Source organism: Miscanthus floridulus, chromosome 4, assembly GCF_019320115.1.
Source record: "Miscanthus floridulus cultivar M001 chromosome 4, ASM1932011v1, whole genome shotgun sequence".
In the NCBI taxonomy this organism is placed as follows: domain Eukaryota; kingdom Viridiplantae; phylum Streptophyta; class Magnoliopsida; order Poales; family Poaceae; genus Miscanthus; species Miscanthus floridulus.
The window spans coordinates 91,823,433-91,849,306 of record NC_089583.1 but is presented as its reverse complement, the minus strand read 5'-3'; the positions used below and the strand labels follow the sequence as shown (position 1 = coordinate 91,849,306).

General features: G+C 40.4%; 1 protein-coding gene, 1 long non-coding RNA gene and 1 pseudogene across 10 annotated transcripts; 2 read left to right on the top strand and 1 right to left on the bottom strand.

Annotated features, from left to right (window-relative positions):
• Positions 1-7,339: 7,339 nt before the first annotated feature.
• On the bottom strand, positions 7,340-18,435 carry LOC136550011 (uncharacterized). 7 transcript variants are annotated; one of them, XR_010782132.1, is made up of 6 exons: positions 17,902-17,972; positions 15,330-15,430; positions 11,028-11,319; positions 10,396-10,743; positions 9,732-9,993; positions 7,340-9,614 (listed from the first exon to the last, which is right to left on the bottom strand). It is a non-coding gene; the product is annotated as an uncharacterized lncRNA (long non-coding RNA). The 7 variants fall into 7 exon arrangements; XR_010782135.1 differs by having other exon boundaries at positions 9,732-9,979; XR_010782130.1 differs by having other exon boundaries at positions 9,732-10,743.
• On the top strand, positions 11,327-17,907 carry LOC136550010 (protein FLOWERING LOCUS T-like). Of its 3 annotated transcripts, XM_066541439.1 has the most exons (5): positions 11,327-11,784; positions 12,648-12,709; positions 14,161-14,201; positions 16,465-16,681; positions 17,327-17,907. In XM_066541439.1, exons 1-5 carry the CDS (start codon positions 11,587-11,589, stop codon positions 17,343-17,345), a joined length of 537 nt encoding a protein of 178 aa, XP_066397536.1. In that variant the 5' UTR covers positions 11,327-11,586; the 3' UTR covers positions 17,346-17,907. The 3 variants fall into 3 exon arrangements, 1 of the variants encoding a protein (XP_066397536.1); XR_010782129.1 differs by lacking the exon at positions 17,327-17,907 and adding an exon at positions 15,186-15,247 and having other exon boundaries at positions 11,642-14,201; positions 16,465-16,589; XR_010782128.1 differs by lacking the exon at positions 16,465-16,681 and having other exon boundaries at positions 11,642-15,319; positions 17,327-17,377.
• A 2,024-nt stretch (positions 18,436-20,459) lies between the features above and the next one.
• LOC136550009 (uncharacterized) lies at positions 20,460-25,868 on the top strand (annotated as a pseudogene).
• The last annotated feature ends 6 nt before the right edge of the window (positions 25,869-25,874 follow it).

Sequence of the window (25,874 nt, the reverse complement as noted above, 5' to 3'; positions counted from 1 at the left end):
GGGACACATGGCGTGTATCACATGACCGGACGCTGGGGTCCTATGTTCGGTCGATATGACCAGAGCGTCCGATCGCCCCGTGTTCAGTGCAGTGAGTAGCCCAATGGCTCTATTTTGTGGGGCTTCTATTTAAGCCCCATGGCCGGCTCAAGCTCACTCTCTTGGCCATTTGCATTGACATAGCAACCTTGTGAGCTTAGCCAAAGCCCTCCCACTCATCTTCGTCATTGATTCATCATCTTTGTGAGATTGGGAGAGAATCTAAGTGCATTACTTGAGTGATTGCATCTAGAGGCACTTGGTGTTCGTGTTTTTGTGGCGGGATTCGCTTGTTGCTCCTAATTGTTGCCACCACCTAGATGGCTTGGAGCAGTAGAGGAGGATTGGCACGAGTTGGTGATTGTTTGTGGCCATCTTTGATGATTGTGAGAGGATTTGTACCTTCCCTGATAGAGCATCGAAAGGTAACTCTACTGGATTGCTCGTGTCATTGAGTTACCTCACTTGTGGGTAGGTTCTTGTGGTGTCCAATTGTGTGGACGAGGTTCATGCAACACGTCTTAGCCGCCGAACCACCAAGTGTTGGTCGACACAACGGGGACGTAGCATGTTGGCAAGCACGTGAACCTTGGGAGAAAATTGGTTGTCTCTTGCCCTTTGGTATTCTCCCGGTGATTGATAAAGTATTCATCTTGTGATTGGTTTACTCCTCTACGCGGTGGTATAATCACCTCACTTACTCATTTACATTCTCGCAAACTAGCTATATCAAGCTCTTTAGTGTAGCTAGAATTGAGAGCTTGCTTTGTGGATTAAGTTTATCTAGTGGAGCTCTTTAGTGTAGCAATTGTGAGAGCTCTTAGTGAGTAGTGACCTAGTGGATTGTGTGCCTAGTGATCATAATAACTAGAATTATTGGATAGGTGGCTTGCAACCCTTATAGAGCTAGAGCAAGTTTACATTTCGCTATTTGTTATACTAATCAAATTGCTCTAGTTGATTTGTAGATTTTAAATAGGCTATTCACCCCCCCCTCCTCTAGCCATATTAGGACCTTTCACCCTCACAAAGCTCTTCTCCGGAGCACCGCACAAGCTTCTTGCGGGCTTCGATAGAGACCACCACCAAGCCGTCTAGGAGGTGGCAACTTTCAAGAGTAACAAGAACCACTGGCTTGCAACTCGATCACCTAGTGCCACTCGATGCAACCTCACGATGCAATCGCACTAGAATCGCTCTCTCATATAATTGAATGATCACTATCAAGCATATGTGAGATGGAGGGCTCCCAAGCACTCTCAAGCGTGGACACAAAGTCCCATGTGGTGCTCAACTCTAGCCATGGCCAAGACACCCTTCTATTTATAGTCCCACGGGCTAAACTAGCCGTTACCCCTTCACTAGGGGCATTTTTTGGGTTGACCAGACACTCCAATCAGATCGACCGAACGTAGGACCTTAGCGTCTAGTCAACGAATGCTCGCCACATGTCGCCTCCGTTCAACTACTGAGCACCCGATCTCAACGATTAAGTTGCGATCGGACGCTGCACAGTGAATGAGCGGATGTAGGACCCCAGCGTCCGGTCACTTCCAGAAGTGATAAATCATGACCGGACGTAGCATCAACATCTGGTCCTTCTCCTCTTCTCTGTGCTACCACGTTAGCATAGCCGGACACACCCATCCAGCGTCTGGTCACTCTTAGCACCAGCGTCTGGTCGAAGACCGAGATCGTGTGCTCGCTGCTGCTACTGACCGGATGTAGGACCCTAGCATCCGGTCACCATGTGACCTAGCGTCCGGTCACTCATAGTGACCTCCGTTACTTCGCTGAGTTGATCCACATCAACTCCAACTTCATCTCCTTTGCAAATGTGCCAACACCACTAAGTGTACACCAATATGTGTATGTGTGTTAGTATTTTCACAATCATTTTCCAAAGGCTTAGCACTCAACTTGCCACACCACTCGATACTAGCGATGATGCAAAGTTATATCACTCGAATGGCACTAGATGACCGATATGCAAACAAGTTTGCCCCTATTGATAGTACAGCCATCTATCCTAAACCCGGTCATAAACTTCTCTACACACCTATGACCGATGAAATGAAATGCCCTAGGTTATACCTTTGCCTTACGCATTCCATTCCATCTCCTCCAATGTTGATGCAACACATGCACCAACATGATCAATAATGATATGATCCATTTCATATCATCACGTGATCATATTGGTTCATCGATCTTGACTTCACTTGCTTTTCACTGTTGCCTTCGTCCATCGGCGTCAAGTCTTGCTCAAGCTTCACCGCCATGCGGTCCATCGCTCCAAAGCCTCTAACTTGCCCTTCACGCTTGCAACAGGTCCATCAAGCCAAGTCATGTCTTGATCTTCTCCACCTTGATCACATGACTCAATGTCATGTCTCATTTGTAATGAGCTCCTTCATCATCACATGTGTGAGCTTTGCAACATCTCCAAGCCATTTTCACCTTCATGGCATATGTTGCTCACACATATGTATCTGTAGACTAATCACCTGTGTATCTCACATAAACACAATTAGTCCACCTAGGTTGTCACTCAATTACCAAAACCACACAAGGACCTTTCACCCTGTAAGGACTTTAGCCTTTTCTCTTCTTGAACACACATTGCGATGAGCTTCTCTATGTCCCACTTGTTGAGCTACATGTTGTAGTTAACAACAAATGTTTCATATTCCTTTGGCAAGGAAGCAAAAACCAAATGAATCAGGAACTCATCCTTGAGCCCCAAATTCATTGGCTTCAGCTTCGAAGCCGTGTTGCTCATCTTCAAAATGTGCTCTCTGATACCGCCACCAGTATATTTTTCATTGAACAATTTCTTGATCAATGTACTAGCATAAGCCTTTGAAGATCCAGTGAACTGACTCTCCACCTTCTTTAGGTACTCCGTGGTGGTATCACAGTCTAGGATAGACCCCCCTTATAGCATATGAGATTATGGACTTATCCACCATCAAGCACTTGCGGTTTGATATGTCCCATTTCTTACGCTCGAGGTCATACTTCATGCGCACTTCCACATGATCTCGCTGCCGAGCAGTGAAATCAGCATAGACTTGTTTTCTTTCCTCACCGGGTCCACTGGCTCAGTAGGACACGGGGAGGTGAGCGCTAAATCATTCTCGGACAGCGCAAGTGCAAGCTCATACTTCTCTCGCCATACTCTGTAATTGCCCCCTTCTAGAGGTGCCATGTGCGAGATGAATGCCATTGGGTTGAGTCCTAAAAAACACCATAAGAGATAGTGAGAAAATATGACATTATAACAACATGCTTTAATTTAACGTTGGTCAAAATTAAAACATACAATATTCTTATACATTAATTCTACATCACCATTGGGTAAAAATAGAATTAATGCATGGAAAACTTATGATTAAACATTATAATATTGTTATTATCAACGTTGGTCAGAAAAATAACAATATTATAATTTACTGATTAAAAATTGACTACTCTTCAAATTAAATTCTCTTGTTGGTTCGAATTTAATTAGAAGATTATAAACTTTAATATTACAGCGAAAACATGAATAAATAATAATTATCTACTTTTCAGAAGCATTTTCTTGTTCATATCTACTTTCTAAAAAAAGGTAACACGTTGGTGTAATTTTACCAGAAATTTTAAACCTTCAAAATTCATTCAAATCTGCTTCTGAAAATTAAATAAACTTTAAAAGCTATTTACTGTTCTTTTTGGCCTGGCCTGCAGCAGCAGTAAGCGGCCCAACAGCGATAGTACTCGGCCCGGCCTGCAGCAGCAGTATGCGTGCGTGCTTTCGCGGCACCTCCCCGGTGCCTAGGCCGCAACATGGGCCTAGGCCAGCAAAGTCGCCCGCCGCGCTTGCCCGCCTAGGCCGATTTCAGCCCAATGACATTCTAGTCGTCGGATCAGATCCGACGATCAAAATGGCGACGACAGCTGCTCCCCTGAAACCCTAACGCCATTCTGTTTTTTCCTCTCTCTCTCTCTCTCTCTCTCTCTCTCTCTCTCTCTCTGTCGCACTCCTTTCTTCTCCCCTCAGCGCAGCAGCAGCGAGCAAAGATGAGAGCGAGCGGTGATGAGCACGCTACCATCAAGCGGTCTGGGCGGTGGTGCCCTGATCCCCACGCGCGCTGTGGTGAGGAGCTTCCGAAAATCTAGATCTGACCCGACCGCTTCTCCTCCTCTCTCTCAGCCCAACGAGCAACAGTGGCGATCGAGCGAAAGGAGAGACTATGGCGCCGTTGTTGGCCCCCTCGCCAGCATGCGCTCTCCCCATGTGGGTGAGTGCGCCGCCATCGAGCGGACTAGTGGCGGCGCCCTTGGCCAGAGCTCGCACTCACCTGACGAGCAATGGCTCAGCCGTCTTCCCGCGCGCCGGCGAAAACAGCAATGCGGTGCAGTGGCGAGGTAAGCCATCTTATGAAGCCCTTCCCCTTTCCCCTTCTTCCCTCTGAATGGAATTTTCTTTCTTTTCTTCTCGGATCTATCCGATTTAGGGTTGGGGATGGGGTTAGGATCGAGATTAGGGTTAGGGTTTCCTTACTGCTCATCTTCCCCGAGCGGTTCGCGTGGGTTAGGGTTAGGGTTTGAATTGATTTTCAAAACCTGAGGCCCTTCTTCACTTCTTTTCTTCCTCGATTTTGGGTTTAAGGTTCGATGAACCCTCTGTTTAGATCCAAAAATGAATCTATCACCTTCTAAATGCTTCTACTCAGTTTTCTTATCCAATAGGCTAGATCCACACCTAGTTAGGCATCTGATACCATTGATAGACCTAAAATAAGATCACTAGCCATAGATCTAGCGTGTGTACATGTATTTGGAGTAAACAGCGAGTCCTAAAACATCTACCAATGCATGATTAATAAATAGAGTGAGAGAGAGGGGTGAAGGGGGTGCAAACCATCAACCGCCTTCGAGGAAGATAGGCTCGCCATCGCTGTGCCTGGAGAAGACCCGGTGGCGGTGCTGAGTCGAAGGGCGTCGGTATAGTGGCGACGTTGACCGGTGGCGACGCTTTCCGTCGCTGGCAACGCCCTCTCTGTGATCGGTTAGGGTTTAGAACTATAGGTGGGGTGCTAGGCGGCTTAGGCGAACCTAGTGCTTGACGCATCGGCCCCCACCTCCTATTTATGATGCTGTGCGATGAGGGACTACCAACCATATTAGGGTTGAGCGTCCCTGATCAAGGCACGAATCCAAGGGGGGCCAATTGGTGGAGATCAACTAGCACAGAGCTCTGGAGGAAGAATGAGAAACAAAATGAACTATCCATAGAAGTTGTCACTGAAAATCATTGCCCTGTTCGTTTGGGCTTGTTTGGCTTATAAACCGTACTTTTTCGACCAACGAATAATATTTTTCTCTCACACCAAATCAGCCAACAATACTTTCAGCCATGGCTTATCAACCAAACAAGCTCAAACGAACAGGGCGCATATCTGGCTAGGTACACTTTCACAATAGATATGGAAAACAACAAATGTTGTGTTTCGTTGACGAATGGAACTTGCATCGTATGTATGAATGAGGAGATGCCAGCTCGATAGAACTGTACTTTAGAAAAGAGAGTTTGGTGAGGTTGCATGAGCAGACACAAAAAAAAAAAGCTTAAATGTTGTTTGGTTACCTGTAGCAACAAATACCTGTTCGGTTGGCTGGTTCGTATCGTTGCTGGTTCGTGAAGAAGTACTGCTGGCTGATTTATGTAAGAAAAAAATACTATTCTAGCTAGAAATTTACGATCACTTACAACAAGCCACAGCCAAACGAACATGCTGACAATCGACTTAACCCAAGAGTCTATCATGTGGGTCGCCTAGCAGCTACTGCATCTGCTCAGCCTGGCAAGCGGATACGCCAGATTTGGCGGCATGACGCGATGCTACATGCGCGCATGCAACTGCATCTGCCAAGCCAAGCAAGCAGGGAACCAAACGTAGAGAATATACGACTGAACCAGTGCATGCAGGCACGCGTCGAGGCTACCAAATAGACCCAAAAAGAACTAGAAATCCTATTTCCTTCTTCTAATCTTATATGCCATTTAATGACACTTATGGCGTGTTTCGGTGTTTGGATTGCACCACCGGCTAGGCAACAATCCTTACCCCAGAAGATAGAAATTGATGTCGAGTGTTGTCTGTCCAGGCAATGTTACTTGGGTGTTGAATCAAATAGCCCCTTGAGGCTCAGGGGAATGATTGATTCAAAGGAACCCTTAGACAGAGAGATATGTGTTAGACCAGCATGTTCATCCTAAATGACCGTATTGGGCCCAAAAAGTTAAAGGCCTAAAAAACAACTGTCAGTACTATTAATCATTTGTTTGTTTCAGCTTTTATCTAGCTTCTGTCGGCCAAAAGCTAGAAGCTGATCTGTTTTTTTAAGTCCATGATATAACCAAATTGGATGGATCTTCCATTTATTTAGCTAAGAAAGAATAGATGCAGAGGTGGATAATAGATCGATATAAAGATCATGTCCTGACCCATAATGAAATTGCCAGTAGTCACGAATATCTCCTTTTTCTCTAACCCAGAATTGGAGAAAGAAGATCTAAGAGTCTGTTTGGCAAAGCTCCACTCCTAGATTCTTTGGCTCTGCTGCTTGATTCTTTAGTAGAGTGATTCTACTTGATTATGGTGTGGGAGCAGGGAGGGGGTAGGTGAGAATTGATTCTAGAGTGATTCTTGTGGGTATTGAACAGAGAGCAGTGGAGAGTAGGTTTTTTCAGCTTCCTCCTCCTAGTACAAATGGAGAAGTGATTCTTGCCTGCTCCCCACCTGAATCTGTGGGAGATTTATCTGTTTGGCTGGGAAGGAGTGATCTCATGAAGAATGACTTCCAAGGTGCCTGCCAAACGGCCCCTAAGAAGGACCTAAGGAGAACGTGGCCGAAAATCCATAACAGAGTCCAACTACAACGCTAAATTAATTATCCTCATCGAGAAACTTATATTATTTTAGACTATTTAAGTAGAAAAGATTTAAAAATATTGGCATGTGTCTCCTGTTTTCTTCGTTTAGAGTTTTCTATATGTCAATTTTTCAATGTTCCGATGAGAATTTCTTGACTTTCGAGCTCTAGGAGGTCGAACCTCCCCTGGCTATTGAGTTAGCTTTTGAAAAGATAGAAATCTGGCTTATGCGGAAATGAACTAAAAGCTAAAAAGCACATTTGAGTAGCTTTTTCTAAGGAGCACAAATTTGTTGATAAACTAAAATTTATTACAAAAGCCAATAGCAAAAATCCAATAGACGGAAACCAAAAGCTAGAAAAAACAGGCCCTAAGTCTAGCACATAAAGCACAATTAGACCAGTTTGTTGCTGCACTCATGATTTATTTCGTCTTGGCTACCGTTTCTGTAATACATTGGTTCATTTGGTGTGCTAGTTTCGACGTGTTTGTGGTCCATGTGCTTTCTCGTTACAAATGTAGCACTTCCTTTTACACGAAAAATGATGAATTATAAGAGAGACGCTATATGTATGTGGATATGTTCCACGTGAGGAGTTGGCCATAAATAGACTTTTGAACAATTCATCTTCTCAAGCACGATGGATCTGAGTCCTCGTGTGATTCTTGGTTTCTTTGTTTTTCCTCCAATCCAATCCTGCTTCCAATTTAGTTGTGACTTTTTGTGCTCCTTAGATGACAAGGTCGTCTTGCGCTCATCTTGAGAACTGTCCTAAAAACTCAAGGGTGACGAACATTTCAGACATTGATGATAGAAAAATGTTGTTGAAGTTACTCCAAGATTTCATCCCTAGAGAAGATATAGATCATCTTGATAATCTAAGATTATGCAACGGATGAACTGTTTTGTAATGCTCATATTACTACAAAAATTTATTAACTGTTCCTACGAGGGTTTTTTTAGAGGATTCTACGAGGTTGCCTCTGCGGAACAAAAGTTTTCAAAATCGAAAGGTTTCACATACGTATAAGACTAAACAGATGCAATAATTGCACTTGAAAATGATGTAATGGAGACGACGATAGAATATAAATAAATAAATATTTTTATTTTGAGGAATATTAGGCTCTATTTGTCCATGTTGCTAATAGTTATTAGCAGCTAAAACTAAAAGTCAGAAAACTAGATCAAACAGGTTACCTGCTAATAGGTGTGCTATCTACTAGAAAAAATTACTCTCTCCGTTCCCATTATAAAATGTTTTAACATAGTAAAAATATTGTATCTAGAAAAGTCAAAATATCTTATAATTTAAAATGGAGGAGTAACAAATTCTGTGCTGGTAGCCCATGGTAACTCTTAGTCTGTTAATTTAGGATACTAGCATCCAAAGAAGGCCTAGACGACTGATGCTTTTTTTTATAATATATAAAAGTTAGATATCAGTAAGGAAGATTCGCACTTTACTCTTTATCATGAATACCTATTGCTTTTCTTAGTATACTACCTCTGACACGTAAAAGAGGGACACTTAGTTTTTCATTCTAAATCAAAGTATCTTATATTTGACCAAATTTATAATGAAGATTATCAACATTTATAGTATGCTGATCCAATGGATGGGGTAAGAGGTGAGATTTTTTTGCGCTTAAACCCCCACCCGCTGGCCTTTTTTTTTGCGCTTAAGCGCCCTCACCTCATCCATTGGATCAGCATCTAGTGGTCCTGATTAGTATTTTTCAAGTTTGCACAGGTTGGTTGGTTTGCACCTGATATGTTGCCCAAATAGATTTACCATGAAAGTACATGTCATGATGAATCTAATAATATTTATTTGATATTATAATATTTAGTAAAATTTAAGATTGTTCGACTTAGAAAAACTAGAATGGTAATAAATTTAAAATTGTTTGACCTAGGAAAAACTAAAATAACGGACGGAAGTATTATTATACGTACAAAAACATGCAATTATTTCCAAATATAGGCTCAATCATCTTACGGCCCTGGTTGCGTACGATTGGGCCCAAACGCCAGATCCACCCGGTCCAAATAGCCCCGAATGGAAATTGAGCACCATTGCATCTATAGCCTTTTTCTACTTTGGCATCACATCAACGTATAGATTGATTATTCTCTCTATCAAATCGACATTTTATCCAACGCTAGCTATTGCTGCTTGGCGTTTCCTTTGACCTCGTTCTTGTCCACTAGCCTGTATGGAGTGGAGTACATAGTACCGATGGAGTGCAAGCGAGCTCTCGTCCTTTTCCGCACACGTTGTCCAAGTTCATTTTGGCGTGGACTGCAGACGTTCACCTCGTCTTCATTCACTTCGCTGCAAGAAAAAGTCCCAGAATATTACCACTTCGTCTTCATTTGAGGTTCGTGTCTCACGTTTCCCAGGGACCACCAGTCTAAACAAACCATGAAATGAAGTGTAACCAATCTGGATCAACCAGTCGACACGTATATATTGCAAAGGTCTTACCTCTAGAACCATCATGCATTGTTCAACCTTGAAGAATTGACACGAGGAATTGGTGATGTCAATCATCCAATTCAATGCCAACATTCAATCTTGTAAACTTGTGGCAAATAAATTTGCAGACAGCAAACAAGCATAGGGCCCCAGGACTCCAGCATTAGCTATTAGCAGCCGAAACACAAATCAAAAGTGTGCGCTATAAGCTTTACATGGCATCTTTTCGATGCAGATTTTCAGAATGATAAGATTGCCACCGGTAGAATAAATTCAGCTCTTACCTAGAAATGATGTACTAACTTTAGCAGCATTTCCAGCTGGCTGGTGAACAATCTAGAGAGAGCAGAGGGAGGGCCAACGGCTGGCATGGCAAGAGTTCATCCATAGAAGCTGGGTCTGGGTGTAGGCTGTTTGCAGTGCGGGGAAATTCCCTGGTGCCTTTTGCCCCCTTGGGATGTCAACTTTAAAAATTCAAAGGTGATCTTCTACCTTTCTGCTTGCAACGTCCTGGTGGAGATGCCCATCTGATCTGCATGACAGTACCTTATTCCAAGAGACTGTTAGACGTTGAGTATATTCCCTTCAAAAGGGTTTTGCGTTCTCACTGCAAACTTGCATGTCTTCAAGCAACTTTGCCAGAGTACACGTGCAAACTAGTAGTTATCTAATAATCAAAAACCAGATTGCACTCTGTGCAGTTATGATTGCTGGAAAAAAATGAGAACCCTGATGCATATGCATGTAATTGATTTCCATACATTTGTTGCTTACAGTCCAGTATATAGTCTTATATGCTATTCAGAAAAAGGTGAAAGAAGCCTGGGACAGTACGGTGTACTTATTATAAAACCGATGACAAAAATGGAGTATAAGGTATAGGATGTTTTTTATATAGAGTATAAAGTAGAGTATAAGGTACACGATGTAGCAGGCAGTGGCCCTCACCTTTTATTCCCTGCTGGAAGAAAAAAAAAACATATCTGCATGAATTGTTTATGGCAGTTGCAGATATTGACGCTTATGTGGAGGGGCGAGGCAGAATGTGGTGTTCTGGCTGGAACAACTTGAATGCAAGCTCCATGGTATTGATATGACTATTCTCAGAAGTTCTAAATGCCCACTTGCGCCATCAAAAGTGTAATTTCTTCTTGCATAGACATTTTAAATGCTGTGAGGACTCTGGAATAAGTCCATCCGATGATATTAAGACATTGATGCATCGACTCACGCCAGGAGATGCTTCTTTGGTTCCTATTTGGTCTGAATAATCCTCTACATGTATACTTATGTATTCTGCGGACGAGGGACAAAGTAGGAATCAACATGTGAATATATGACAATGCCACAGGTATGAAAATGGAAACACATATTAGAACATAAAAATAGAAATTTATAACTGAAAATGAACAGAGAAGCCATGCATGTATGGGGACTATTGTAGATAAGAACATGAACTAGGGTCTTATGGAACAAGTCCATAGAATAGTTTTCAATCAAAGCTGAAGAGTGAAGTGCTCAATACTTCAATTGCCGTCAAGGAAAAGCAAAGAGAGAGAAGAAAGAAGATTGCTAATGACCTGACTCTACCTCCCCAGGTTTCGTACTGCTGCATTGTGATGCTGATCCAAAGAATCTTTCTCCATCTATGTGCTCACCACTCAGAGAAGTATCGTTGAACATGAAATGACACATCGTGAACCTTTGGCCAAGCCCAGGCAAGGTGCCATGCAGGGGAGGCTAGCTCTTAGAGCTTTAAACATACCTCCTGATCTTTGGAGAATATATGCATGAAAAAATGACCATAGATATCATTCACAAAGATCGTACAGCTTCAACTACAACTAGGCCATCTGGAGGTTGATAGGTGCTCTACATGTCCATGCAACAAAGAAGCAACTATAAGGGAAAATGATAATATAATATTAAAAGTAAGATTCTATCTTCTTATAGTGCTCAATGGAATGTTGTGAACATAAAGTGGATGCTTCACAACTAATATAAATTTACGAAGAACTGCTCTGTTCTTCCCACAAAAAAATATATCATTTGATAGCCCTTCCACCACACTATACTCCACCTAGTTGTGGATCAACGAAGCTCTCTTCTATAGCCATCAACTCAAGTTTATACTTAACTATGTCACAAGGCAGGGATCCTTTGGCATTGAGCCAGGTAATTGGTGATGTGTTGGATCCTTTCATAAAGTCAGCAACAATGAGGATTAATTATGGTGACAAGGAGATCACAAATGGCACTGGACTACGAGCATCTGCTGTGCTCAATGCACCACATGTTGAGATTGAAGGCCACGACCAAACAAAGCTCTACACACTTGTAAGTGACCACAATAGATTGTAGGAACCTGATATGTAGTGTGCATGTGTTTTCGTATTGCATTGTGTAAGGTGAAACGTGACTTTGATTGCAAGAAAAGGTTCAACTAAAAAGGTTACTCTCATGTGAGAGTATAACCAGACGAGTTCTTAGAGTAATCCATGCACCCAAACTCTAATTTATTACTCGTGTATTTTCTCTTTCAGAAAAAAAAAATACAACATAGACATACTTAGAATAAGCGATAAAATTTGCACAAATGTTGGTTTATATAAGTACGTATAACTTTCAACGGTTATGAACTATTGATTAGGTTGAACAGAATGTTGTTCTGAGAACAGAAACAGAGTATCTCACTGGATGGTATTTGTTGGTTGTACAAAGAACACCACACAGAATCCTTTTGCTGATGACCAAGTTCATATACCCTACATACTATTTTAGAATATGCTTCTGCACCCTATCTTGCTTGTACTCTCTGGTATGGCCTTACAAGTACATCCGTTGCATGCACGCTCTCATGTTGCTGCCTCTTCCTGTGAACATTCTCTAAATCCATGGTAAAAAAAACCAAGGAAAGTCACAGATAAATTACTCCCATACCCGTACCGCTCTAGCTTGCTCACAGACACATTGTGCACGCACAACATATGCTGCACATGCACAACATGGCTGTGAGTGCTAAACAACTTGTGCTTTATCACAACTTATGGCTGGTTTGGTTAAAAATTTTCACCTTCCAGTAAGATCATCAAAAGCACTCTCTTTTTTAACCCCCTCCCATTTGCTCTCTAGAATTAAGTCTCGGCTCCTTTATAACACATGAAATACAAATGCTAAAGTTCAAACTTGCCTCTTCTAAGGTTATGGTGGATCCTGATGCACCAAGTCCAAGCAAACCAGAGTACAGGGAATATCTGCATTGGTGAGCTTATTATATTTGTTATTCAAGTACTGTGTTGAGTTGCATCTTTCCCAAACTCTGGATAGCCCACCTTTCCAAAAGAAACAAATGAATGCTGCTTGGCACATTGTTTTTATGTTTGTAGTTCAAGAACCCCTTACCTAGATAACCTGCAGGATTGGATGCAGCCCTCTCAAAAAAGGAGGGGGGTGTTTCTTTTCCACCCATCAACAATTCAACATCTGAAGAACTCTTGTTATGTATGCTATTGGGTAAGAAAGCACAGTTTCTGCGATAGTGTAACTTTTGTTTTCTGTCACCATAGTTCACTTAACCTAAGTCTCGTTGTTCAGACTGTCATTTTATTATCAACAAGTATTAGTTTCCAGTTGAATTGATATCTGTAGCATTGAAATAAAATGAGTAATACTCCCTCCGTTCCAAATTGTACGTCATTTTGGCTTTCCTAGATTCATAGCTTTTACTATGTATCTAGACTTAGTGTATATCTAGATGCATAGCAAAAGCTATGTACCTAAAAAATCTAAAACGACTTACAGTTTGTAATGGAGTATTGCAGAAATAAAATGAGTAACATTGAAGATATTTTACATTATAATTATAATAGTTTCAAAATTCGTCAAGAAGATATCTTACAAACTCTGTATGGACAAGGTGCTCTGAACGGTGCTATATAAAAATCTGTCAATTAATTATTTCATGGATGAATTAAAGAGAACAGTCATCGACCCAAATTCTAACCTGACTACTTTAATATTATAATTCTCAGTGGCTACAATTATCAAACAAAATAAGGTAAACTGCTATAGCATTTAATCAGATAAGGCATTAGTTACAAGATCAACAATTAAAGATATTGCATATGCATGCATCAACCATCAAGTTAAAGTTTTACACTTGTTTTGATAGTCTGAAACTATGGGGATAAAAGCTTAAACTGCTTAGACTAGAGTTCAAAGAACTCATCAAAAGAACCAAGTGGTATTGCTACTGCTTATACTATGGTGACACTAACTTATATTGCTAGCATAATACTTAGCACACTCAAATGAAAATTATAATTGCTTAATTTACAAGGAGAATAATGTAACATGATCGCCATTTGCAGCAACGAAGTATTTCATTTGATTAATTGATCAAATTCTAGATTGCTACTTGCTACTAGGAATCAACCACCATAGTGTATATAAAAATCCATATAATAGAGTATATTTATTAGTGTGACTTGTGAATTAGCACATCAGCTGTTGTTAATAGAAAACACCCAAGTTTACCTCTTACATGAACATCAATCTTCCAAATTCATGTATATTTTACATAGTTGCATATACTTAATTTTAGCAATTAAAGTCATTTACTTAATTATCTACATAGTGCATAAGTAATTTGGATTGCAATCAAAGATCTAAAGGCAGGCCCTTGTTTATTTTCACCTTGTTTATTTTCTACAGGTTGGTGACAGATATACCAGAGGCAAGAGACATACGTTCCGGTGGGTAACGCCCTACGTAACCTCTTCTTACTTAATTAGCATTTAACACACGGATCTTTAAACTTTTTTTAGGCTGCATCTTCAAACATTATTGTTGCACACAAAGCACAAACACCTCCAGATTCATGTTGTATCATATTTAAATATAAATGATATGTGGCATTGTCCACATTAATTTAAACGTTTCACCTGCACCTTGCTCTTGGAAATGTAACAAATCATGTGGTCAGTTAAATGCATGTCAAATGGCAAAACATCTGATGACATTAAAGGATTTAAGAAACTATGGAACAACCACTATTGCAAATGTAACATGTAGAATTTGACAATAATTGCTATGAAAGAGATACACGGCTTTGATGAAGAAACTGCTTTGGTGAGCAAATGGTCATATGAATTTCATTTCAAAGATGCTATGTAACACATCATTTACAGTAAAACCTTTATGCATTTATCTTATGTTGTGTGCATGTTATTATGCCTTGCATGGCATCCATGCTTAGTATTACTGATGATGTCGATATTTGAAGAAAGATGCATGCATGGACTTATAGTAAGTTCAAGAATTTTGTACTGAACTAAATCTGTCAAAATTATTCCCATACTAGTTGCAATGGTGTCATGTGAAATATCAGAATCTGACATCTGCATCAAATACTATCTGGCCAAATCCATGCTAGGTGAATTTAATAGGTTAAAGAAAAAAGCTGACATTATCTTTACATCAGACTTTGGTTTGGTTCAATCTCCTTAATTGCCATAGTAGCTACCGCTTGCCTCTTTTGAATGCAACTTCATAACTCTCCTACCTTTTGGATTAAGCATCATTCAGCAATTGAGAGAATAGGATTAGATAATCTTATTGAAGACTAAACTTACAGAGAATCATTTTAATACTGCATACCTATGAATCAAATGCAAAGCACTTTAGAGAGAGGGGGATGAACCCCACTCTAATATGTGACTGCACCTATTTTGATGCAGGTTAAGCAGTTGCACGGTTGTTATTTGTCCAAAGCACCTCAAGTTGAGGATCTGACATCATGGTATTTTCTGTGGGCCCCACTTGATCACTTTAGTCAGTGTGGCAAGACTTCTACAGGAAATCAAGTAGATGGGTATTGTTACCTGCTTCATTGCTTGACAATATATAATGCTCAACCAATGGTATCTCTTGTGTGGGCCCACAGAAATATAGGATGCACCTTATATTAAATCTGTGAGACAACCTTCAGAATGTCAAGTATTAGTACTTCCATTCCAGACAAAAATGAAATTCAAGAATGATTTGTGTTTAAATTAAATATGAGACTATAAGGTATCAAAATGTTTCCTGACCTAGATGTCTCCTCCAGGAAGCTTTTTACTAGATCTCGAAAGTACTATATATATTAGCATGATTGAAAACATATTAAAGGTTTTAGGTGGCATTTTATTAGGAAGAAAATAGGCACCAAAATTTGCCTCGACGAGGACTTGAACCTAGGTGGTCTGGGCATACATCCACACGCTTGACCAACTAAGCTAGCTCAGCTTCCTTGTTATCAATTACACTACTTCTGTGACAATTTTTAAAATTTCACCAGGGACTTCTTGGAAGTCAGGAAGCATTACTGCAGAGTCATAAACATATCTTTAGCAATGCATGGTGCATGCACAATCTAGCAGCCCAATCCTCTTATCAGCTTACCAAGTTCTGTTTTTCTTAGGCTGGCAAATAGAATAAACTTCTGACTGCAAAAAAATTGTTACGAAGATTTAAAACAAATAAAATAAAATTGGCACATCATAATCATAATAGACCTCATGCATTTTGAGAATTTATGATTCACACTTGATGAAACCTAAGCACTACAAATGCTCTCTCTCCCTCTCCCTCTCTCTCTCTGTGTATGCTCAATAAAAGGGATATTCGAGATGTACATAATATATGGTCAACCTTGATATTTACTTTAGTTTATAATGATATAAGGGTCTACACTTAATATGCTATAGGTAGCAATAACTTCATCATCCCAGCCTATTGTGTGTGTGTGCGCGTGTTTTCTTTTTGGGTGTGTGGGATGTGTTGACTTTCTTTTTTTCTTTTTCTTTTTCTTTTTTTTTGGGGGTAGGGGGGGAGTATAGTGCCAACTGAACACAATGTGAAGAGAGCAGGTAGTGAGAAACAGTTAGAAAAGTCATTGGTACAAAATGGCTAACACTAGCCTTCACCTTACAAATTACAGCAAAGCATTCTAATAAGGAATACACGCTTTTTCAGGCAATGAAATAGTTCCCTATGAAAGCCCGAGGCCACCAGCTGGAATTCATCGAATTGTTTTTGTGCTATTCAAACAGCAAGCAAGACAAACAGTTTATGCACCAGGATGGCGGCAAAATTTCAACATCAGAGACTTCTCAGCAATTTACAATCTTGGAGCACCAGTTGCTGCATTATACTTCAACTGCCAAAAGGAAAGCGGTGTTGGTGGCAGAAGGTAGGACAGAAACTTTATATTTTAGAAAAATACAGCAGTAGATGTTAAATAGACACTAAATCACACAGATCCAAAAGGGTCCTCTCTCTAGATAGATGACAATGGTTGAGGATTGGGCATTAACATGTCATCCAACACAAGCACAAAATCTAAAAAGGTTGAAGTATCAAAATTGAGGAATACTCTAAATCTAAAAGAAATACTTCTCCTCACATGATATATCCTTGGTTTAGAACAAATGCCTTTTAGGAGAGGAGTGTTCTTTCCTAAGTTGCTGCAGGCCATAAGCAAGCTATGTATCTCAGTTGGTGCCTCTAGCATTGTTTATAAAAATAAAAGGTCTCTTTCTAAGTCAAATGAGTGATGAAATGCTTGTTCATCACTTCAGACAATGGCTATTTCATGAAATAAGTGATACAAGCCTATGAAAAATTTAAAAACAACACAAACAGTACAAACAAGACCACGTTCCGCCTCCTTGCTATATGCAAGAAAGAGGCACACATAAATTCACTATCACAACAACCCCTCCCTCTGTTTGTGCTCTTTCTACACTGACACGAGAAACCAGGCATGTTATTCTAGGAGAACAGTTCTGTTAGACATTTACCATTTCTTAACAATATTTTATGGTTGATTTAACAGGTTCCTGGGATCAAGCTGAAGAACAGATACAGAGAAACATCGACATCGAGGCAGTACCATTCACAATTCAGAAATTAATCCATAACACAGTTGAAACATGTGAGATGTTAGTTGACAGTTAAACTCTAGAGTAATTGACTCGTATCATATGAAACAAACACAGTATTTGGAGGTCATCTTCCTATGTTACCCACCTCAATAAAGATTACGATGTTCGTATTAGCAATTATGAGAAAAAGTGTTCACTTACAATAACTCATGAAGGAGACCGTCACATGGACGCGGCCATCCTGCGTGCTCAGATAGCGCACCATCTGAGAACTAGCAGATTGACCCGGCCTGCTAAGGGCCTCACACACCCAGCGTCCATTCCAACTAGGATACGCCAGGCAACGCGCCTATGAAACACAACCGGCGAGATGCGAACCAAAGTTTGCTTTGAACCACGCGACCCCAGCCACCGGGTGCACGCCGCCGCGCCGCTCACCGTTTGGCACCGCAGCGGTTCCGAATCGACAGCAGTATAGCGATAAACGAGAGAATCAGAGCGGTGGAGACTGGAGGAGACACATTACCGTTGAGAAGAAAGAGAATCGCGGCTGGACGACGACGAGTCGAGCGGTCGAGGCGAACGGAGCCCACTCCGGTTGCTCGTGGAGAGCGCGGGAGGCGTAGCAGCAGGCGGTCGCGTTGGTGCGCGTCGGGCGTCGGACCGCGCCTGTTCTCCGCCGTACCTGGGCGTTGGAGCCCATTCCTCCTAGGAGGGGAGGGGAGGGGACGGTGGTAAGACGGTGGCCTACGATGTCGACGCCGACGAGGAGGTGGCTCGTGATGCTGACGAGGAGGGGATGCGAATAACGGAGTGTGGGCTGTGTTGTCAAAAAAAGAAAAAAAAACGGAGTGTGAGCTGGGCTCCTCGGCGAGGAGGTCAGATTGCGAATAAAGGAGTGTGGCTGGGCTTATCCTCCGGAGTGTAGTTGGGCCTCATCGGGGTGAGTGGAGAGGAGGATTGATAACATGTTTGGGCCCCGCGATGGATATCCACAAGAACATCCCCAAGGAGGCCTGTTTAGACTAGATTACCAAAATTTCCTGAGCAAATCCCGCTCTTCAGAACAAATTAACCCCAAATCCGTGTTCCTTGATTAGTCTTGCAACAACACGGTCATGCTTAAACGCTGATGTTCCCTCTTGGCAGCCACCAGGTGAGTAAGCTGGAGTGACTGGATGAGCATGTGTTGATGTGTGTGGCTCCCAACAGGTTGCTCTGGAATAAATCTTGTATGGTGTGGTTCTTGGAATTTGGGTGAACTTTAATTTAATCTAAGCGCCTATAAACGCTGAATTCTATCCTGATGCAATGCAATGGGCAGGGGTTAATTAAGTTTGATCCATATAACTATTAGGCTACGTTAGGTTAGCCAGAAATAAGCCTGCTAGGAACCATGAATCATTCCTAGGAACCATTATGGCTAGGAATCATTCGCAGTGAGCTGCAATGAGTTACGAGAAGGAAAAAGAACTACCACTTGCCATCAAATAGAAGAGATTATAACTTCAAATTGATGAAGGTTCCGGTATAAGGATCAACTTGGGCGTCCATCATAGTCGACACCATAGCTCTTGACCATTTTCTGAGAAATGATAATAATATAAGTCGGTCAACAATTTACACTGAGTGATGTTGGTGCGGAGTGACCATCATGCATTTCTAGCCAAAGGTACCAACCATCTATTTCGTTGGCTTGCAAGAACAAAAATTCCCTACAATGATGTTGTACTCCCTCCATTTCAAATTATAGTTCGTTTAACTTTTTTTACTCCAAGTTTGACCACTCGTCTTATTCAAAAAAATATATATGCAAATATAGTCAAATTCAAGTCATTCTTGAAGAACTTTTGTTAATAAAGCAAGCCACAACAAAAGAAGTGATATTTTGCATAAATTTTTGAATAAGATGAGCGGTCAAACTTGAGGTTAAAAAGTCAAACGAATTATAATTTAGAACTGGATTTAGTATTAACAACAGCAAATGCAGCACAAAGGTCAACTAACAATCCTTCCTGCAAAAAGATACATCCCTCCTTGATTCGTTGACCACTGCCCTTATATTAACAAAAATGGAAGCGTGCACAAGGAGAGTTTAGCATATGATGCCGTTGATGCCAAATGTTAGATAGCTCTCTCGATCTATCTCAAAAGATTGTAATTCTCGCTATTCGAAAAATTAAACAATATTAAAGTTAACTAAATCTATATAAAGAAATACTAACACTTAGATACTAAAGAAGTATTATAAGATTAATCATGAAATATATTTTCATAATCTACCTATTTAAAGTTAATAATAATTAATATTATTTTATTTAAACTTAGTTAAATTTCAAAAGTTTGAATCAATCTAAAGGAGGAAATCCAAATATATCCTCATCAGGATGGAAATAAATATTCTCTAGTATGATGTTGATCTAGGAGAAACTTTCCAAAGTTGGTAATTTTTTCTTTTTGCTGAAGAATTCCAAAGTTGATTATTAAGCACAAAGGTTGGGATATTTCAACTGGATGCAGGACATTCTCATTAGCTCAAGTTGCAAAATTCGTCATACTACAACAAAAAGGAGGTGATCCAGAATTAATAAGACAGTCAAACAACTGAAAATTCTGGAAAGATAAGAAGGCTCAAAATATATCTTGGAAAAAAGAGGAAAATATATGTCGAATAAGATAAATACTACAAAATTCCGTTTTGCTTTATTTCTCGGGATTGAAAAACAGACACCCATACATCTTCTTCTTTTTTAAGCTAGACATAACATAGTACTGAAAATTAGTACTCGGATGGAAAATGATTCGTTCAATGAAAAACGAAGTAATAATTCCGATAACATTCCTACCAAAATTTTGTTCATGTTCAAATAGCGCTTGACCAGTTGAGAGCAACCCGCGCTGGAGCGCCTCAGCGGCGCCGGGGCCCCACAAGCAGCGATGCTGACCAGCTGGTGTATATATACGTATATCTAAGTATAATAATATTATAAAATGAAGTAAATAATTGCACACGCCGTCGTTGGTTTGTTCGCGTTCGTCGGACACTTCGAACGGACAACAGAGAGAGGGACAGAGGGAGAAAGCAAAGCAATGGCGCCGCCGGCGAAGGTGGCTGCGGCGGGAGGTGTTCGTGGGGCTCGCGCTGGGCCAGTTCGTCTCGCTGCTCATCACCTCCACCGGCTTTGCCTCCTCGGAGCTCGCTCGCCGAGGTACGCTGCGCCGCCGCTGTCTTTTTCTCTTCCCCTGCGCCGGTGATGATGTCCTTTGCAACTTGTATCCTTCCTAGGGTAGAACTTCTTGGCGGACCAACACTGCTCCAAAAATACTGGATCTTGTTATCGTTCTGAACATAAAAGGCATTCTTTTTTTCAGTTAGCTGTGTCTTAAATTGTGCCGTGATTTTGGTTCACTGGTTCTTCATGTAGGCTGAGACCTGACATTTGGCTCCTGTAGCTTGGACTGCCATGTTTGTCCCATTTCTTTCTGTGTTCAGAAAAAAAAAACCAAATTGTATGACCATATTCAGACTGACAAATGGTTGAGAACTGTGTGGATTGTAAAATTCTGAAGATAATGCTGAATCATGAGGGTTTATTTTTTTTCAGGTGTCAATGCACCTACATCACAGTCATTGCTGAATTACATCCTTCTTGCACTTGTTTATGGTGGAACACTGCTATACAAAAGGCAACATATGACGGTATGTCTGGATGCTGCTTTTCCAACACATGGAAATGTTTGAAGGCTACTTGGGTAAACTCTTAAACTGGGGAAATTGAAGCTAATCTTAAATTTTGTTCGTTCTAAAAGATACTAATCATGAACTATTATTATCACTTATACTATACATCAATTCATACAGTAGAATAAAAAAATAACAGACTGAAGTAATGAAGTATTATACAGTCTCAAAAGTTATGATCACCTGTTGAGATGCTATTTTAGTTTTCAGGACACGAGAGCAATCTCTTTAGAAGTCTTATTCGGATCAAAAGTTGAGATGCTATTTTTGGGTTTGAGCACATGCCCAGCCTTTAAATTATTCCCATGGGCCAGAAGTTTGTGTGGTACTGTTTCTCTTGTATGATTGATGCATGTACAATTCACATTCAGTGTATGTGCCCTGCTAACCAGGACCAATGGCCACCAGTGTATTTATGCGTATTCTTATTCTGTTCTTTATAAGTTATTTGGGCTGTTCGTCGCCACAATGTTTATGTGATGATTCAATAATGTGAATGCTACTATCTACGGAAAGCCTGAAATGTTTTCCACATTCTATTCTGCAGATCAAATGGTACTACTACTTGATCCTAGGCGTCGTTGATGTGGAAGCTAACTACATCGGTATGCACCTACCACTAGTGAATGTAAAGAAGGCATTTTTTTCAGAATTGTAGTTTCCATTTCTTTTATTTTCTTATCTATATATTAAGTTGACTTGTTTTTTATTCACACAGTTGTGAAGGCTTATCAGTACACGTCCTTGACCAGTGTGATGCTCCTAGATTGCTGGTCGATTCCATGTGTCATTGTGCTCACTTGGATCTTCCTGAAGACAAAATATGGGCTGAGAAAGTTCATTGGTGTTGGAGTTTGCGTGGCTAGGCCTTATTTTGGTCGTATTTTCTGATGTGCATGCTTCTGATCGAGCAAGTAAGAACATGCTTCATTTTTTCTACATATGGAATTGCACTATTACAGTTCCGACGTATCCTTAGTGCACAAAGTGTTTTTCTACTAAATATCTGAGTTATAATTTGGTCATTTGTTTCTCAGTTGTTTTTTTTTGGTGTTTGTGGCCTTAGTAACGCATACTTGATTGTCTGATCTCACACCGAGGTCTGCTAGGATATGGCAAATATATAAAAAGTGCTGAATTTATCCCAAGATAGTAGTGTAATGTTCCAACTCAATTTTACCTTACACTTTGGACTGTCTTGCAGAAGGACCCAACCCCTTGAAAGGTGATTTGCTTGTCATTGGCGGCTCCATGCTTTACGCCATCAGCAATGTTACTGAGGTAAGAAACAACTACACTTAGCTCTCACTGATGACAATACAATTCTTCTTGAGCATACTTTCATCTGGACTTGATTCTTGTTAGCATACGCATGAGTTGATCGTTGCCACTTTTTTTCCATGTTTGTGAAATGAATATTTGTGTTTGTTGAGCATTGAAAATATTTCTGCAATTTTAACCCTCAAATGTCTCATTGTCTTTCCTAACATATAAATATATGCCTGGAAACTTCAAGGACTTCTGTCTACAACATTTCAGGAGTACTTTGTCAAGAAAAGCAACAGGGTTGAGGTGATGGCAATGCTAGGTGTTTTTGGAGCAATTATAAGTGGTATACAAATGTATCCTTCACCTCCTAAACCAATAGCTTAGCTTGATTCAATACTGAAAGCTTCTTTTTCTAGTTTCTTTTATTCATAGTAGTTTCTTCTGCAACACTTCTACATTTCTACTACAAACAAAAGAAATAGCTAGCTATTGAGAGATTCAAGTACATCAAGTCATCAACACTTGTGCTTGATGATTTGAACTAGCCAGATTTTTAGTAGTTCATATTTTCGCTGATATGCAATCCAGCAGTATAAACACTTACTCATAACTAGTTCTACACGATCATCTTTATTGAACCAACAGTACTATAAGAATATCCCTTCTAAAATAAGCTCATAAGTATGATTGTAGGAACGTGTGAAACAAGATTTTTTTTTTACCTGAATGAAATAAGAATTCTTTTGACTTCACACTACCACATGTAATACTCCTAGCAAGAAAATAGAGTCCCACATTCCATTTCCTTGACAATGGTAAAGAAGCATACTTGAGCAAAAAGAGCTCAGATCGACTCACTGGACTGCTGGTGCGGTGAGTCTCCTTATATCTCTGTGCCTCAGGCCATAATTTGAGGTCAAGCATGTTCCATTAGATAGTCACCTTGTCAGTTATTATTCTTTTATTACTATTATGTACTTTTATACCTTTCAGATTCTTCCCTTCATAGGGTTTGCATTGGCAATGTTCTTGTTCTACTCAACGGTACCAATTATACTCAAGGTATACGTCACTTTCTCTAGCGAGAAAATTCATGATTTTTCAGGGAAAAAAATTACACAAGTGTGCATTTGATTGTTACAGATATGTGGTGCAACCATGCTTAATCTCTCACTACTGACCTCAGACATGTGGGCTGTTCTAATCCGTATTTTTGCTTACCATGAGAAGGTACGAGCACATGGATTCCTTTCTCTATTCGCTTAACGCATTTGCCATTCATAAATTGATCTGACGGAAGCAAACTCTGCCCAATGCAGGTTGATTGGATGTACTTCGTTGCTTTTGCTGGCACAGCAATTGGCCTTGTCATCTACTCATACAGGTACTGTACATTTTCAGTTTCTATTGGCCCCGAACATGGATAGGTACAAGTAGCTATTTGCTGCATTGGTGTTACTACTCAAAAACTTAAACTGCTGCAAGCAGGGGCTCAAAGCAGATTTCCGAAGAGACAGCACAGGTTACACAGGCCATGGACTGAGGAGGCTGCAACGGCAAACAGCACAGCACAAGTTCCTGGTGTCGGAGATGATGGGCCAGCCTCCAACAAGGACTTTTCAGTAGCTGCCACTGCTTCAAGGTAGTAGGCAACCGTGTGCCAAACTAGACCTGCAAGAACATGTATGCAGTGGTGTTTAGTGTACACGGTTGGACAAGCCTTTGGTTGTGAGTGTGATATTTTGCTATCAGATGTGAGAAAAAGGGGTTACGAGCTAGGAGAAGTAAATTGTATAATATGCTTCCTTGTTCGATATATTTATGTATACGAAATGGAAATGTATTTATTAATAGTGTATAGATTAAAAAAACAACTATTGTGACATACAACACATGTCTTGCAGGGAGTCCGGATTGAAGCTTAGGAAAATTCAGATCCAATCCATACATTCATAATTCAGTTTATTTGCAGCAACAAACTTTTCAAAAATAGGTAAAATATTTTCTTTTAACAGCCATCTATATAGACCATATAAAGAAATTTTAACTCCAGTTCATACATAACCAATTTCTCTAGCATATGAACCCAAATGACTCTTTGATGCTTGTGGACACTGGTAAAGAGTAAATGACCAAAGAAGCCACCTTGTTCAAGCTCATGGTGATAACCACTTCTCTTACTGGAATAAGAATCAACGGTCCATTCTTTCCGCTCTTGATCAAGCGCTTGATAATTGATTTACTCATCATCTTCACCGTCTTCATCCATTCTAAGATCAGTTTGCGTTTGCCTCTTGTATGTGCCACCTCTCTTGAATCAATGAACAAGCTTCTTCGTGGTCAGACCAGAACTGTCATTGAGAGTTCACAGATACAAGAGATGATATAAGGAGTCGATCAAGGCTAATCATATGGGATGACCGATGACACAAGTTGTTGAGTTGTGCTGAAAAATGACCAGCGAACTGTCCAGATAAGTAGTATGGATGGTTCACCATTATGGATTTGCAATTAGCATTTGCAAGACAAATTCATGGTGAGTCTATGGAGTAAGTTTCCAATCTGACTTGCGAACGGTCTACAATTATGTTTTCAGAACAGCCCGAGAAGAAGTATATGCAAGCACCACCAAGCAATATAACCCACACAAGATTAGGGGCTACATACTTCAATATAGATACTTGTTACTGAGATAGCATTGGTTTTGGATGTAGAATAATCTTCCTCAAACTTGACTCGATTTTGATATGTAATTTGAAATCATTCTCCAACAATGAGCCAAGCGTCCAATGCCACTAAAAGTACCCATTAAACAATTCAAGCAATTTGTGGTACCCAAACCTAGTTGGGTCCTTGCATGTTAGTCACAGCATATTTATGCACCAAATAAAACAGCCTTTGTATGAAATTTAGAAGAACTACCAATCTTAGCATTAATAGTACCATCGCTATCCATCCAAAGCAAACCATAGGAGCATTATCCATTTCTCGGTAATTTTAGCAAGTTGGATACCGGACTCTATGAGTTTTCTTCATTTCTTGCTTCTTGGTTTGCCTGTATTTACCATCTCATCAATCTTACTAGGACAGAGGCAGAGTGTCCCATTTCTGTGCAGGCATGCACTTGAAGCACTTGATGTGAGCAAAATTTCTCTTCTTTTCTTCTTTCTTGCTCATTTTCTTTGCATCATGATGTTTCTTTTGATGCCTTCTAGGCTTCTACTGTGACTTATTATTCAGCTATTTTCAGATATTTTCCTTCCTCTTGGTGTGAAAACTGATAAAGCAATCCGATACTAGAAGATAATGCCATGATTCGTACTAGCGCTAGTGTCATAAGGAAGCACATATTCTGGATTTGGGATGAGCACTAGTGCCATACTGCCATATGGCCCATGAGTCTTACTACACTAATGCTAGCGCCTTCATGCCATGATTCTTGCTAGAGCTACCATGGTATCAGAATTTGCGTTTCCTTATGAAATGCA

Bases quoted from the DNA above. Each gene is read 5' to 3' on its own strand.
- LOC136550010 (XM_066541439.1), top strand. From the start codon at position 11,587: ATGTCACAAGGCAGGGATCCTTTGGCATTGAGCCAGGTAATTGGTGAT. The intron at 12,710-14,160 runs GTGAGCTTATTA...TATTTTCTACAG, and splicing joins TACAGGGAATATCTGCATTG to GTTGGTGACAGATATACCAG. The intron at 14,202-16,464 runs GTGGGTAACGCC...ACGCTTTTTCAG, and splicing joins GGCAAGAGACATACGTTCCG to GCAATGAAATAGTTCCCTAT.